Below are 15,976 nucleotides of genomic sequence, written 5' to 3'. Positions count from 1 at the left end.
AAAATCACCAGTGGCAGTGTTTCAGCCAAGACATGCCATTGTAGGGTTTGTGCACCCAACAAATGAATTTAGCACATTTTTTACTCTTTAATTCAGATGAGCAAACCAGTAACTAAATATCTAATTTCTCAGTGATTGCTTGGACAATTTTCCACATTCTGCTAATTCCATATATGGAAACATGGAAATAATTGTGTACGTAGTATATTCTTAGGTTAAGAGGAAGCTCTGCATACAACCAAATCATAATGATCTCAATAAAAAGAAATATGCAAAAAAAACTCAAGTAACTTAATAAGATAACTTCCACTCCAGTTTTATTTGTGTTAACCAAAAGAAACATTTGTAGCCTGTGATTTTTGTAAAATCATGCTTGTAATTATATGATACAAGTTTGCAGTTGCTCCATTTATTATTTGTAAAGGTGTAAGTTGTTGTTGTAGGGCCTAACGCCATTTTTCAGCACAAGATAGGCTATACATGGCGGCCAGTATTAATGGTGTGTAAAGGTGTAAAGTTTCTTTAACAGGTTGATATGGAAATACTGAAACTCGTTTATTTACCCCATTATCACACTCAGATCGTGAAAGTCATTATATTAACTGTAGATATGATGACTTCATTGAACAAACCTGGTTGTACATCAACTGGGGAAAATATCTTCGATATGATAAGCAATGAACTGTTGCAGTTGGGCATACCATGGGCAAATGTCATTGGATTTGTATCTAATAATGCATCAGTAATGATGGGTAACAAGAAATGGGTCATTTTTTTTATCGGAAGGAAGCAACCAGATATTATTGCCATTGTATCAACTTGGCTGCACTAAAGGCAGCTGATGCTTTAAGAATGGATGAACTGCTAATTGACATTTTCTATTACGTCGATAAAAGTGCCAAGAGAGCTCACAGATTCAAAGAGTTAAAAAGCCTGTACAAAATCAAAGTGCATAAAATTTTAAAACATGTGTACCAGATGGCTGTCACTTGGCCCATGCATTAACAGGTTAATGGAACAATGGGAACCTCTCATAGCTTTCTTCAAAGCTGAGGCAAGTGTCCATCTCCAAGCAAAGCAGAAATCCAAGCCAAGTACTTCTACCACCACCTCTGTGCTTTCAGTAGGAAAGAAACCCAAGAAACCTCTTCCAGCACAGAATTAATCACTTCAGAAATGTTTATCTAGTAGCCCAATGAAATTGTACAAGATACCTAAAGTTGCTGTAGATGGTGGTTCAAATGGGATAGTCACATGTGCACTGTCTTATGACACCAAGTCAACTTCATCACAAAAGTTGACTCTGAAACCTCAAGCTGACAATCATGGCCAGCAAAAATGTGGCAAAGAGACATCATCAAAGAAGATGAAACCTCAGCCATTGGGAAACCAGGGATTTTGTCAATATATGAACGATTGATCAACAAGGAGACAGTTGCATATCCACTTTTCCTTAAGTCAGTAATTCCTATGTTTGAGGTTAGCAATGTGCTATTACAGGGCAGTTCTCCACAAATTCATATATCACAAGATTGTCTGACGAATCTTTTCAAAGACCTGGTGTACAGATTTATTAAGCATGCAGTCATAGTTGGGACAAATGACATCACTACCCCTTGATTTCAACGATGAAAATATCATGAAAAATGAGGATTTGAATGTTGAGACAGTGTGTATGAGACTTTGGAAGCCTTAAGCACCAGGCATTGAGAGAACTTTTTCAGTACTGTGAAGAGATATTTCATAAATGCTTGCACCTATATGCAAAAGAAATTCCCCTTAAAGGATGAGGTTCTGACACATGCCCAAGTTGAAAATATTAGCTCAAGGTTGGAGGTCTCTTTTGCAGACATCAGGTTCTTTCTCAAGAAATTTTCCTTGTTACTGCTGAAAAAAGATGATGAATCTTCTGATGCTCAGGACAAGCTTAGAGCATGGTTTGCCTCGTACCTCAGGACAAGCTTAGAGCAGTTTGCCTCATACCTCACTACAAGCTTAGAGGACAGTTTACCACATACCAAATCAGCTCCCTGACTGAAACAATACTCTCCTGCGATAGTGTTGATGGACTGTGGATTGTGATGTCAAAGATGAAGAATTCATGCGGAGACTTTCTTTATGATAATCCGAGTTATTTTACGTTAGGACTTCTTTCTTTACCACACTCTAATGCTGATTGTGAGAGGATTTTTAGTTCAGTAAAAAGAAAATCGCAAACAATTCAGATCATCCATGAAAGATGGTACATTGGAATCTATAATGATTGAAAAGACAAGGTGTGGAAAAGGCTCATATAAACATCCGGTGTCTGATGACTTACTCAGAAGGTACAAGAGTACAACACGTGCATCTTTGACATTAAATAATTAACTTACTGACCTACTTTAGCGATGGTTGTAAATAGTTACATATGCAGTAAAATATTAAAAATCAGTATTTCTTCCTGAAAATCAGTAGTTTTGTCATAAGCAGTCAGTATTTTTGTAGTCAGGGGTTGGCAGCTATGGATATTTATTAATGAAGCCATAGACTGGATTTATAATTATACATGTCAGTATTTTTCAGAGCATAATTGTTTGGTTATTTGGACAAGTTAAGTACCAACCTACTGATATGCAAGATAGGTAACGATTTGCATGTGGATTCTTTCTTTCCAGGTGTGCCATGGCATTAGTTCATTCCAGAATTCAGCGAGTGTTCTACGGCAGCCCCAGCAAAGATGGAGCTCTTGGAACAAAACTCAAACTCCATGTACAATCTGGTCTTAATCATCGTTATCAAGTATTTAAAGGACTTCTTGAGAAAGAGTGTGATAAACTTTTTGAAAGTAACAGCAACCAGACTTGACAATTTGTTTTTAGAAGTAAAATATTTACAAGCATGCTTTTTTATATTATTTTTATATTCCCAATAAAGGTGCAGTGTGATTAACTGCTGTTGGTCCAGCCATTTTTTTTTTATTCATGTGTACATACCTATATATCTCTCTATCTGTCCAGGATTGGCTACACAGATACTGAAACCTAAGAAATTTAAAAGGCCTGCTTTTAAGCTCATGTTGTAGTTGTGGGCTTAATGCCAATTTTCAGGACATGGTTGGCTAAATGTGGCAACCAATTAAACTGATGGAGGAAAAAAAGCTCAGAAAGATCCACAGACCCATGGGAAACTACTGGCAAGCTTTTTCACATATTCACAGTGGCCAATCTCTAGACTCTAACACACAGACAGAGGTTATTAGACAGTGATCAGTCAAGGCAAGCACTTCAGACCACTCAGCCACACTGATTAAATTTCATGTTGTGTATACATGTAGGCCAATAAAAAGAACACTTTATTGTCATAATTGCTTAGAAACCACTTGGCCTAGACAAATAAGATTTAGTAGTTGTCTTTCTTAGAATGTTTTGATGACTTGATAGGTTTTGAATTTTTGTCCATCTTGTGTACTTTTTTTTTTGCAATGTTGACTATTTTGTGAAAATCTTGTAAGTCTTATTACATCCTTGAATAGGTAAAATTACATTCGGTAGGCATGCTGATATAATATTTAGAATTACCTTATCAGGTTTTTGTAATAGAAATTGCAAAGTGTTAACATTTTGTTATGTTAGAATTATATTTTTTGGCTGCAAATGAAGCATAAATCTAGCCACATTTCATGATTTTATTGGGGTCAAGCAAGGATAAAAGCATCATTGTTTGGTCTCCATTTCCAGGCATATGAAATAATTCTTTCTCATTTTGTGTCTTTCTATCATTCTTTTATCACATAAATGAGTCACAAGATTTATATCAGTACACATAATTTTTATACTACACAGGTAAAGATTAAATGAACTTTGATGGATCTCTTGCCCCATGTACATATGTGTCAGCCTGAAGAGTTTCATGCCCTTTGAAAAGTAACAGGCCCTCATGAAAAGTGGATCTAAAATCCTTATATTTTCATATACTGGTTAGCCCATATTATGTTTATAAAGCACTGGATAATTAAAAATAACAGCTTCCATTTGCATTTGACAGTTTCCATATGTTTAAGTTTGGTAAATATTTTAAAATGTACTCCAAGGGTGCCAGTATATACTGCAAGTTCATAATTAAGACACAGACTTTGTAATTTTCTGTTAAATACACTGTATCACGTTTTCATACCATTTAATAGAAGGGACCAACAAACCTAGAGAAAATGATATAATCCCTCAGTATCAGAATTCTGCGCTTATGCAGATCCAGAGAAAATATGTGATTATCCCCAACATAAATTAGCTTTCATAGAGACCCAGAGAAAATAATATCCTACAATTACCCCCTTTCATCAGTTTCACCCTTCCATTTTGTAATATTACATATAAGCTCATCAGATGATCAAACCATCAATCCTAAGTATATTTCTTTAAGCTGTTGGTTATAGAATGTGGTGTCATATTCTCCATAGCATACTAACAGTAGGTCAAGGATAAATGTAATAGTTCCTTAGAAAATGTGTCTCATGGACATCTATATTTTGGTCGCAAGTACTGAATAAGCTGGACTACCAGAAGTTGCATACTGGACTGAGCTGTGTATATTTCATTGTGTGAGAACATGTTAAACGAACAGTTTAAAAGTGAATTACAGAATAAAATCTGTTAATACTTGTGTGATTTATTTTTCCTTTTCTTTGTTTAAAAGCAGAATCTCTTCTCTCTCATTAAAATTTACTATAAATAAACTGTATATTTTGTGAAAAGCCTTAATAGTCTCAGCATTTTTTGCTCAGAAATCTTTCATCTCTCCCAATACACGTGTGTGATTGCATTTTGGTGGGCAAGTCTTTGAATACTGAACAGCACTGTGTACAACTTACAAAGAGCACTATACTGCAGCAGAGCTGACAGGTAAGTTCCAAGCGATTTAGTGGATATCCACAATTATATAATTATATTGCTGTGACTGGGGCAATAAAACTTAATCTGTTCCCCTACAAGCCATGACATGGACAATCTATGATGATCACTATGCCCTGTTTGTGACAGAAACCATGTGAAAAGGATAAAGGTCCACCATGGGAAAGTGGATTTTCTGTAAAATGCAATGCACGTGCTGTACATCTTGCAATCACAACCGCTTTGACAGTGTGTGCCAGACACTCTTCATCGATTGCAGCAGTTTTTTATACACTGTTGCACATATGGTAATGCAATCTGATGTGCGCTTTCACATCTTTCATATAGGGACTGAACCTTTAATTTTCAGGAAGGGAAAATTGGTGGTTGGGATTATATTTTGAATCAGAACATTTTTACATTTTTATCTCAAAATAAATTACTTTCTTTTTTCTTTAACTAATATAAATGGATTTAATTTTTTTTCTACAATTCAGTGAAAGAATGTTTTGCAGCTGTTATCAGGCTGAAGATTTCTTCTAAAATTTCTCCATTGCCACACCAACCAAACACCAAAAATGAAATATGTTGTTATTATGCTGATGACACCAAAAAAATGTAAAGCATGTCAGTTCATTCTTAGCACAGACCTTCACATTTTTATCCAAATTTAAGCACAAGAAAAATCTTTATATAGTATTGATTTCATAAATGAAAACTACAGTACCAGCTGTTTCATGCAATATTTCACCATATCGTCTTCGGTATCAATTTTATTCTCTAAGTAATTTGTACATAGCAACCAAAAATTATGCCAAAGAATGCTATCTGTATTTTATTAAAAATTTCTGCAGCTTTTCTCTTTTCTGTTACAGTGGTACAATAAATATATAAAATATATACACCTAAAACATATATGCTATCTACAGTTACACTGTCTTACTATCCACATGACACTGGAAATGATTTTCCAAGTTTCATGAAATTCTATTAAACGTTTACTTTAAACGTAATGTTACCAAATTTACAATGCACTTGGACACCTTTTCTGTAAATCATACAAATCTGTCAGTGACCTTGTTTGATATGAAAATAATTGGCATTTAGTAAAATACAATAAGGTGATATTTTCTATTTAAAAGCCTTAATTCAAGTTGTCATAAATAAGCATTTCTGGAATAAATGGCAATAAAGTATAAGCTTTATGTATTACAAATCATTCCTTTTTAAAACAAAATTCAAAACAAAGATTTTTACAAAACTTTGTGCCTGCCTTTCATTTATGGTGTACAAGTCAATATATGCAATAAGCGTAAATGCTTGGCATCTACTTTCACTGGTGCTGTTGCACTGTCACCAATCAAAAGATCATTAATGAACTGAATTACTTATTATTTAAAATTACTTATGTTTATAGTGCTTCCATCTGGCTGGAATATATACTGTAAACTGGACAATTATTTCCAAATATCAATGTCACTGTTAGTTTAAGCTGAGCTTAATAAACAAATCTCCACTCGAGTTTTACATGTGCTGTATTCAACTTAAAACCCACAAAGTGCACTTTTATATTATTATTTTGGAAACTTTTGCGCAGTTGAAGTGCATTCCAACAATACTGTGCATGTACATAGTAGATGAATTAACTCCCCTTAAGTGAAATTCCCACTCTATCAGTCCTAATGTTGTACCGAATGGAATATATGTCATATTAGATTTTAAGACTAATTTAACCCACACAGTTGAGTGGCATCAAGACGTCAGCCATGAATTGTGGAAAGCTTCAAGAAGATAAGTTCAAGGCAGCTTTTAGCAGCTGCTTCTCTGCTGCAAGACATCCAAGATCAATATATGTAGTATGGGATATTTTTGGTGAGTTTTTACCTACATCAAGATGTAAACTTATTAAGGCATATGCAGGTATTAAGTTAAATGTAGCTAGTAAAATGATGTTCAACAAATTGCAAATAATTTACTGTATATTTCACAATCTAAAAAGTAAATCCCAATCATTTTAAAAGAACAAGCTAGAATTGTAACAAAAATCTATTGGTAGGGAGTCATACATTAAGCCACATAAAACAATTAAATTCATGATCTACCTCACACTGGCATCTAAAGAGAATGTTCAAAAACCAGAGTCAGTGGCAATGAAACTAACCAAGGATGTGATCACAGAAAAAATGCATATAATATTTTACAAGCTTTTCTGTCAATTTTTCTACACTGTCTTCTGTTCTAAAGATTACTTATATAATGTCAATGTCAGAAAGCATAATGTAAAACAAAAAAAAGATTTTTAATTGCATCAATTCTTCATTACAATTGTGATCTAGGTCTTTCTATGGCATTTTCTATTGGGGTTCAATTCTCAACAAGAAGTGGTCTGATTGCTAACAATGTTCAACTTTCTCAATTTTAACTGAAAAAGCAATTTCAATCAAAAACAGATATGCTAATTAGACATTTAAATGTTTAAGGTAATTCACATGTAATTGCAATTAATTAATCAAAAATGTAATCGGTCTTCTTTAAATCCAAATGAAAATATGTCTATAACTCGATGTTAAAATAAGCTCCTGTGATACTGAAAAACATACTTGTCAGAAATCCTAGAATCAATTAACAACCTTTACAAGTTTGGGTACATTTGATTTGATAATGTTTACACCCACCCATATGGCAAGGAGTCTACCTTCTTGATATTCAATGGTTAATGTTCTCAGACAGACTCTATATCAGGATGCTACAATGAAGGTACAAGTCAAATAGTTACTAAGTATCATCAACAAAATCTATAGATATCTGCTTCAAGAAAAAGTTTTTATCATTTACAGCAAGTGGGTTCAAGCCTAGATCATCCAACACCTTTGTAATGTCTTCCTCATAAAGACTCTAGCCATATTCTGATATGACTTCCTGGTGCTTCATTTATAATAAATTTATAATAGAAAAATATTCATTTAGGTCAATACCTGCATGATCAGATTCATTTCCATAAACTCAAAAACATGACTATTTTTTCTGAATTATTAATTGTTCATGTTTTGTCTGGGTTTTCCTAAAAGGTCACATGCATAAAAAGTCTATGCCTGTACTAAATGAGTCATTTGATTGATGCTAAAGATTCCAGCCACTGCGCTCTCAAAATCTGACTACAGTTATTATTTGCTTTGTTTCATTGGCCTCCTAAGTTCCATTCTAAGTTGTTTTCATCCATTTGTGCATAACTTTTTTTTGTGAATACATGTAGGTGCCAAAAACTTAAAAAATGCATGTACTGCTCATTTTAAAATTACAACTATTGGAAACAGGACCAAGAGCAATTTTAGTGGTACTCGTGGTAAAATCCATGTTGAGGCATTTGGCCCTGTGCCATATCCATTCTGATCTGCCATCGCAAGGCCTGTCGCTTTTTGTCTGATGGAACTTTGTAACTGTTGGGGATATAGACCCTGTGTGGTTTCTGAAAACAGAAAAGTCCAAATTATGCTGTGTCTAGCATAACATTTGCAGTGGAAAAAATTAATTTCCAACTCTGTCTAATACAAGTTTCATTAAATCACTTTTTGAACCACTTTACTAAACCCATTATAGACTATATGCAAGTAAACAAATACTGTATAAAAAAATGGACTGACCATATTACATTTGTACTAGTGCAAGGTAAAGTTCAGCGTAGTTATGGGACATATCCCAATGTTACATTCTGACTCGGGCTGTAGCACTCTCACCAGATGTAAGTTACACTCAACTATCACCAGCTGTAACTTACAATCAACTGTTAAGCTCTGCACTGTCTGCTTGGTTGCAGCTTATATAAGCAAGATACTTGATGTATCGTTTCACCATGATCCTCCTCTATAAAATTCACATACTTGCAGTTTACAAACTTTTTCCCAATTGTCTTAAGAGCTTATAATCAAACTAAATCAATGCCTATGCCAACTTGTTAACAGATAATTTAGGTCAGAAAGTTATCACTATATGTGTACTTATGTAAACAAAAATATGGCTTCATATTGTCTTCCAAAAATGTTTACCCATGATGCTTTGCAATTTCTAGGAAATTCTCATTCATGTGAAACTGATAAACATTTTGCTAACCATGGAGTTTCAAAAATTTGCATTGGAAATGAGCATTTATGTAAAAGTATCTACCATATATACTTGCTTGAAAGTTTAGTCTAACTGAAAACTACATAGACTCAGATCTGCCATCACATAATGCACCAGCAGATCTGGGTCTATGCATCTTGTTAGGAATAATTAGTAAACAGTAGAACAAACAATATAGACCCTGATCTGCCAACACATTATACAATGGCAAGTCAGGGTCAACACTGTTTGATGTCAGACTCAACTTGCAAAGAGGTAAATTCATTTTTTTCTTTCATCAAATTTTCTTGAACATTTCACAGCTAAACACTTTACGTATGAACCAGCATTGATTAACTTCGACAATGGAAACTTTTCAATTGTTTGCTGTGACTTTTATGTAACAAGGATTTTAAGATAATCCCTGAAATCTACAAGAAACATATTGTTTAATTTACATAGGATGTAAAATGCAGAGGAAACAAAACATTTGAGTTGAAAATCTTTGAGAAAATATCTGATTTTAGCTTCAAATCCAAGAGACTGCTATTTCATTAATGGTACTGGTACTGAATAATGAAAAGAAATTTAAAGAAGATACATCGTTAATTGGTAAGTACTTCTGGCTTCTAGTTACAAATGATATTAATGAGTAAGGTGTGATGAAAAATCAAATCAATGAATCGTTCTACTACTAAAACTCTGAGGTCCTATGATGGAATGAAAGAGTCTCTCATTTAATTGACATACTAAAAAGATGTGACTAATTTGCACAAGGTCTTCTGAAAAATATGTTCCTATTGCACTGGTTTTAAAATTAGGGTAGGTAGGTAGGGATTTTTAAAAAACACATTATATATATATTATTATAAGGATTGGTTTATATAATGTACTAAGCACTTCAAGTACCGGTCTAACCTGGCTCAACTAGATACAAAACTCAATTTCAGGATTATTTTTTTAATTTTTATTTTTTTCTACCCTGGGGGAAAAGTGCTAGGGTTGGCATTGAAAAACAGAGATGGTTGGCTGACGGAAACCTTTTTTGTGCCTAAGTATTCCTATGACATGAGTACTGTGAATATCACATTACACCACTCCCTCAATAACTTGTACCCTGATAACTCACGAACCTGCTTATAAGGCAGGGTCAGGCATGGATCCCATTTTTTAAACCAGAAAATGCCAAAAATTGATCCCTATTTGTTGAACTTGACGAAAATCGTGATCAAAATTGTCAACAGAAACTTTGATACATTGCTCATTATATCATTGAAAACAGTAAATAGAACCTGGAAATTTTATGAAATATCAAGTGTAAAAAGAATTCATAAAATTTGGTATGTTGTCTTTCCAAATGACCTTCTTAGTACACCGTAATTGATGATACTCAAAGAAATTTTGATTAATGAAAATGCTGCACCTAGTGGAGGCAGTACTTTAATAAATAAATACCAATTAAATAATTTTTTTATCAATTGAAATTTGTGGTCTAATTCAATCTTTTAGTTCCTTTAAGTGTAATCATCATAAATGCAATGTGTCCTCTTGTAGTTAAACGTAATATGTGTCGATCTACTGGAACAGCTATGTCCGTGAGCGTTTCTATGAGAATCTAAGTGCTGTTTAAATATTGCATTTGTTGTATTGTTGCACTAAATAAAAGTGGGCCTCCTTTTCTATTATCATGTTATTTACATCTTTTGAATCAAATAAAGGAGGTGGAATAAACAAAAAGTTAAAAAGGCATACAAATCCTACATGCTTAAGAACCCGCAGCCCCAGTCATATGTCAGGTAATTCATTTCAGTTGATCAATCGAACACCGTTATAAATGTTATTGCGTGTTTAATCTAATTAAACTACCTTAAATTAACCTACTCAATCATAACTCTGATTAAAGATAGAAAGGCAACCAAGCAAAATGAGTACTTCATAAAATAAAGAGCTTTGTTTCACAGATATGAACCATTATGGGGAAAATAGTTTTAGACAATTCCTGAATGTGCATGTAGAGATATCCTCAAGGATGATAAGAAGTTTCACTGTTATTTGGAATGAAATCATAGCATCAATATCTCACTAACTGAACAATTCAAAAATTGAGTTTCGACATAGATGATTGTCTCACAAAATGTTGCGTTTTTATAATAAAAAGGAATCTTGTTTGGTAGTGTAGCAACAGTTAGTCTGGTTCCCTGTTTCACTGACTCTGTGTTTTGCAAAATACTATACACACCACTCCCAGAACCAGACTAATCAACAAAACAAATTGTTGTGATGTAATACACAAATGTTTTCGCGTACCAGGTTGGTTGTTGAAACCAGTTTGAATTATGTTATTCATCTTTCAGCTGTTGGGCATTATAAAAATAAATATAATTTATACAGAATAAGGAACAACTTCATCAGAAAAAGCACTTTATTGACAATTATTCTCAATGCAATTATAAAACGAGGATTCAGTCATTAAAGAGCCCAGTCCCACCCCCAACAAACCCCCGCAGTTCTCCAGAAGTTTTTAGCAGATTTTTTAGAGGTCCCTAGTTAACTCGCACCCTCATTTATAGTGCGATCTATGTTTCTGGACCCCAATGTGCACAAGTTATCGAGGGAGAAGTGTGTACGCCCATTCCATGTCTTTGCAGGCACTAGTAGTGCATGGCTGCCAAAAGATAGACAAAAAGGGTCGCAATGACCTGGATTAGGTATGTGGTATTAAATTAAACTAACTATGAAAAAACATTTTCTTTTTGGACTTACTCTGACCAAGAATCTATAGGTCTCTTTATTACCAAAAAATCAGCAACAAGAAAAAAACAAGCCAGCCACAATGTTTGCTAATAGAACTTATTCTAGAACAAAGGTTAATCTGCAAAACCCATTTTTCTTTTACCCACAATGACTTGATCTTTGACTCTAAAATCAAAAGGTCTCTTCCACTCCTTGTATGCCAGTCATCCATAAAATTTAAAATTTATCCCAAAGCTCTTTTTATTTTTTCACTCGCAGCAACATTGACCTTTTCAATAAATTATCAATAGGCTTCTTTATTAAACGACATGTAAGTCATTCCAAACGCCTGTTGAAGGTTCATGGTCAAGTAATTAAAAAAAATTTGTTTGGGTTTATCTCCAATCTTGGCACATGAAGGGCATACATGGCGGCCAGTATAACTTGTGTAGAAAGAACCCGGGAAAACTCTGGTAAGAACCACCAATCCACAGGAAGCTACAGGTAAGCTTTTTCACATACCTGCATTGGTTGAGCTTGAGACTCAAATCAACAAGGAACAGAGGTGAGATGACAGTGATCAGTGAAGGTGAATGCTTTAGAACACTTTGCCACCTTGGACCCTCTGAAATTTTTGTACGCAAATCATTTCTGTTTTTGTTTTAGTCTCAGTATACCTTGACCTCAAATTTAATAAGTTTCTCCCTTACTGCAAATGCAAGGAAAAGAAAAAATTTTGAAAATCAAATTTATGAATAAAACTACATGGTCGAATACTTAAATGTTGTACAATAATCATTTTTTTATTTTATTTTTTAGTCACAATGATCATGACCTTTCACCTCAAATTCAATAGGCTTCTTCCTTACCACAAGTACATGGATGTGAAAGGGGAAAAATGTTGTGAAAATCAAATTTAAGAATGAAGCTATAAGAATTAGAAAAGATATAGATCAGATATCTTTCAGAATCTTAATGGAATTAATATTTTTTTATTCTTGCTCAACAAGGTCTGTCATTTTAATTACACATTATTCTAAGCTTTTCTTCTCTTATCTTCTGCTGCTGAAGTGAGAATGAACATAGGAGTGAATATGCATTTGAACTCTCCATTCTACTGGGTTGAAGTATCAAAGAAGTGCTGATTTACCTCCAACATCAAGCTGAATGATCACTGATTTTAACTTATATCTTTTTTCCCCATTCATTCACACATCATTTCTCAAATACCTCATCTTAAGTCATTATACTTAATATCTTTGTTCCTTTTTATTAAAGTTCTTACAAAATTTAGACTTAACGATATTTTAATGTTATACTTATTTTCCTTGTGCTTTGACATCTACAAATCGTACCTTTTCATACACCACATCTTGTGCCAGCATCTGTTCTCTAACATTCCATCGCAATTGTTTGTGAAATTTCTCTCCTGGTGCTAACTGCTGCATCCAACTCTGCCGAAACTGCTGATATCGTGCAACTGGATCGGATTTACGTAAATTTTTAGTATGAGGATGCTCACTTTGCCGAAGAATGACTGGAAAATTAAAGTAAATGAAAATGCGTTATTCTTTCATTTTATCTGGGCTATTCCATTTCAATCTACCTGGATTTGGGGGAAACAACACATTTTAGAGGAATAACAAGTATAAAATAATTTCATGAAGGGCTATTCCATTTTAATGTACTTGGGTGCCCCCCTCATCCACAATGAATTGAAATGTTCCTTCGTGAAATTCATGTTACACATTTATTTTATCAAAAGAAGATAGTGTTGTGCATTTATTACATGATATTAACATGCAACTGTTTGTATAAGCATAATTATGGCACATCATAACAAGACCAGGGTCAGAATATCAATCCCACAACCCAGCATTGCTATAAAACATGTGACCATAATAATTTAGTTAAAAGCTTAAAGCAAGCATGTCAAAAAACAGCTTCACAATGATTCATCCAAAGCATGAAGAAAATCCACTAATGGTTTTAGTAAATATAAGCAAATGAAAAAGTTAAACCAAAACCTTCATGCCAATTTTCTGTGACTGAACTTGATCACAAGATCCATGGGGTGAGCAGCATATGACAGAATGGATTGGCTAGGCTTCATAATGATTCATTCTAAGTTTGAAGAAAATTCACTGAGTGGTTTAGGAACAAAACAAAAAAAAATGTATACAACATAACTTCTCTGACTTAGACCATAAGGTCAGAGAGGAAAGTGCATGCAACACAGACTGAATTGTCACGGCTTCATATTGATTCATGACAAGTATGAAGAATATCCAGCAAAGTTCTTGAGGAAAAATAAAAAAAGAAAAGCTAGAACCAAAACTGTAATGCATATTTTCTACAATGGTAACATCAACTCCAAATTAAAATGGGCCAGCAAGCATGTGGTATAATTAATTACCTTGGTTTCATAAGCCACTGGCCAAGAATGACAAAATCTATCAAGGAGTTTTGGAAATAATGGCAAATGAAAACACTGTAACCAAAAGTATAGTGCAAATTTTCAGATTTACTGGACACCAATGTAAAAGGAAAGAGCAAGCATTCTGTGTAGGTTGAGAATATAATAAGAGGACTAGGAAATACATACAAATGGAAAACTTTAACTAACACCATAACAAAATGTTGAACCCAGCTCAATCTGATTAAAGTCAGATTTTCGCTGTCCTAGGTGAGGATCTGACAGTGACCACTTAGGGGTCATTTTCTGGTGACTATGATATAACACTTCATCTGACAGGTTGAAAGATTAGCGATTATCATAATATACGTCATCAGAACATGACCCCTAAGCGGTCACTGTCAGTTCTTCACCTAAGACAGTGGAAATGTGATTTAAATCAGATTTGACACCAACTACACCTTTGCTGCTAACACTGGAAACTGCTAAGTCTCACTACCTACAGGTAAAACCCATTGTAAGATGATGCTCGGGGTCTAAAGATGAACATCACGGTATAAGCGGGATTGCATGAACAAATTTTTAAAAAAACTTCACCATAGAAAATATACAATGAAATTTCAATGTTATCAGTTTTAACTAACCTCCTGATCATATAATCTTGCTAGGGATATGAACAATCTGCTTTTCCGACAGCATGTATCTGGGTTGTTAAAAAGAGAGCACCTTAAATTTTAAAAAATGGGAGCCATGCTGCTATAGCATTATAAGCAAAATCACATTATAATGAATCGTGTTATTATGGGTTTTACCTGTATTTATGTGGTTGCAACATAAAAATATGATGTAACACATACTGTATCAACACCACAGGTAGGTAAACTTACTGCATTTAGACATAATAGAATTTCATACTCATGCTTATTAAATATGAAATTTAATAAACTTTTTGGAATGGAGCAATATGCCCCGACAGCATATAATTCTACACAACATGTTGAATAAATTTTAGATATTATGAAAGCAAACAAAGAAAGTAAAGATGATGCTTACAAGACTGGTTACAGAAATTTTTGGTTAAAAATCAAATGAAATGGCTTTCCATTTAAACATGCAAAGTTGGTTCCCAAGAAAGGCAGTTGTTCAAAAAGAGATACACATCAATGCCTCTACTGAAGTCCAAATGATGCATAATTAAAGAAAAGCTTTTACAAGTCTACCCTAATTTAAATGTACCTTCTCCAAATATCAGACAGAAGTCATAAGGAAGCAGTTCTTATTATACTGGCGTCACAAATATGGTAGGCCTCAAATGATTAAATCTACATGGGACTTGGGGGAAAATGTTTTGCTTTTGGACGAGTCCAATTTTCAAAGGTTCCATGTCAAAAACGTTTTACAACTCAAGAATACTTCCGATCTTCACAAAGTTTTTTTTTAACATTACAAATTTAACAGAATGAAGGCATCAGTTTTGACAAGAAAGCTATCGTTATTCAAATTAAAGGAATGTCATTGACTGGAAAAAGGGTCTTATTAACTTCACAAATGAATTAATATTCATTGCCTCTTTAAATTCTGTCTGTAGCAACCATAAAAATCATAACAATATTAGTACCACACAAATAAAACTGAATACACAATATTAGATACAAAATTGCATTTTTTAAATAAAAAGTTAATGTTGTCTTGGGTTTAAAACCATTTTTTAAGTGCATGACAAGCTATTCATGTTGGCCAGGGTAACTAGTAGAGGAAGAACCCCCAAAAGCCTAGGTTTAAATACTACTGACCCATGGAAAGATACATACCCAAATTAACTGAGCCTAAGACTCAAACCTATTTTTTTTCAAAGACAGAA

General features: G+C 33.8%; 2 protein-coding genes across 3 annotated transcripts in view; one reads left to right on the top strand and one right to left on the bottom strand.

The window, feature by feature from the left end:
* LOC149805212 (tRNA-specific adenosine-34 deaminase regulatory subunit adat3-like) overlaps window positions 1-4,646 on the top strand; it is a 29,914-nt gene extending 25,268 nt beyond the window's left edge. Inside the window, exon 9 of the mRNA XM_089948454.1 lies at window positions 2,658-4,646. Coding sequence (XP_089804580.1) covers window positions 2,658-2,847 — 190 coding nt within the window. The 3' untranslated portion in view covers window positions 2,848-4,646. The remainder of the gene's footprint in view (window positions 1-2,657) is intronic.
* Window positions 4,647-5,688: 1,042 nt separating this feature from the next.
* The window catches only part of LOC149805211 (centriolar and ciliogenesis-associated protein HYSL1-like), a 29,261-nt gene continuing 18,973 nt past the window's right edge, over window positions 5,689-15,976 (bottom strand). For both annotated transcript variants that reach the window (XM_089948468.1, XM_089948475.1), the window contains exons 8-9: window positions 13,055-13,236; window positions 5,689-8,334 (exon numbers count right to left, since the gene is read on the bottom strand). In XM_089948468.1, the coding sequence (XP_089804594.1) occupies window positions 8,197-8,334; window positions 13,055-13,236 (320 nt within the window). In that variant the 3' untranslated portion in view covers window positions 5,689-8,196. The remainder of the gene's footprint in view (window positions 8,335-13,054; window positions 13,237-15,976) is intronic.

This window comes from Sinohyriopsis cumingii, chromosome 2 (genome assembly GCF_028554795.1).
Source record: "Sinohyriopsis cumingii isolate HCF-2022 chromosome 2, ASM2855479v2, whole genome shotgun sequence".
Classification (NCBI taxonomy): Eukaryota; Metazoa; Mollusca; class Bivalvia; order Unionida; family Unionidae; genus Sinohyriopsis; species Sinohyriopsis cumingii.
This window is presented reverse-complemented; position numbering and strand designations above follow the sequence as displayed.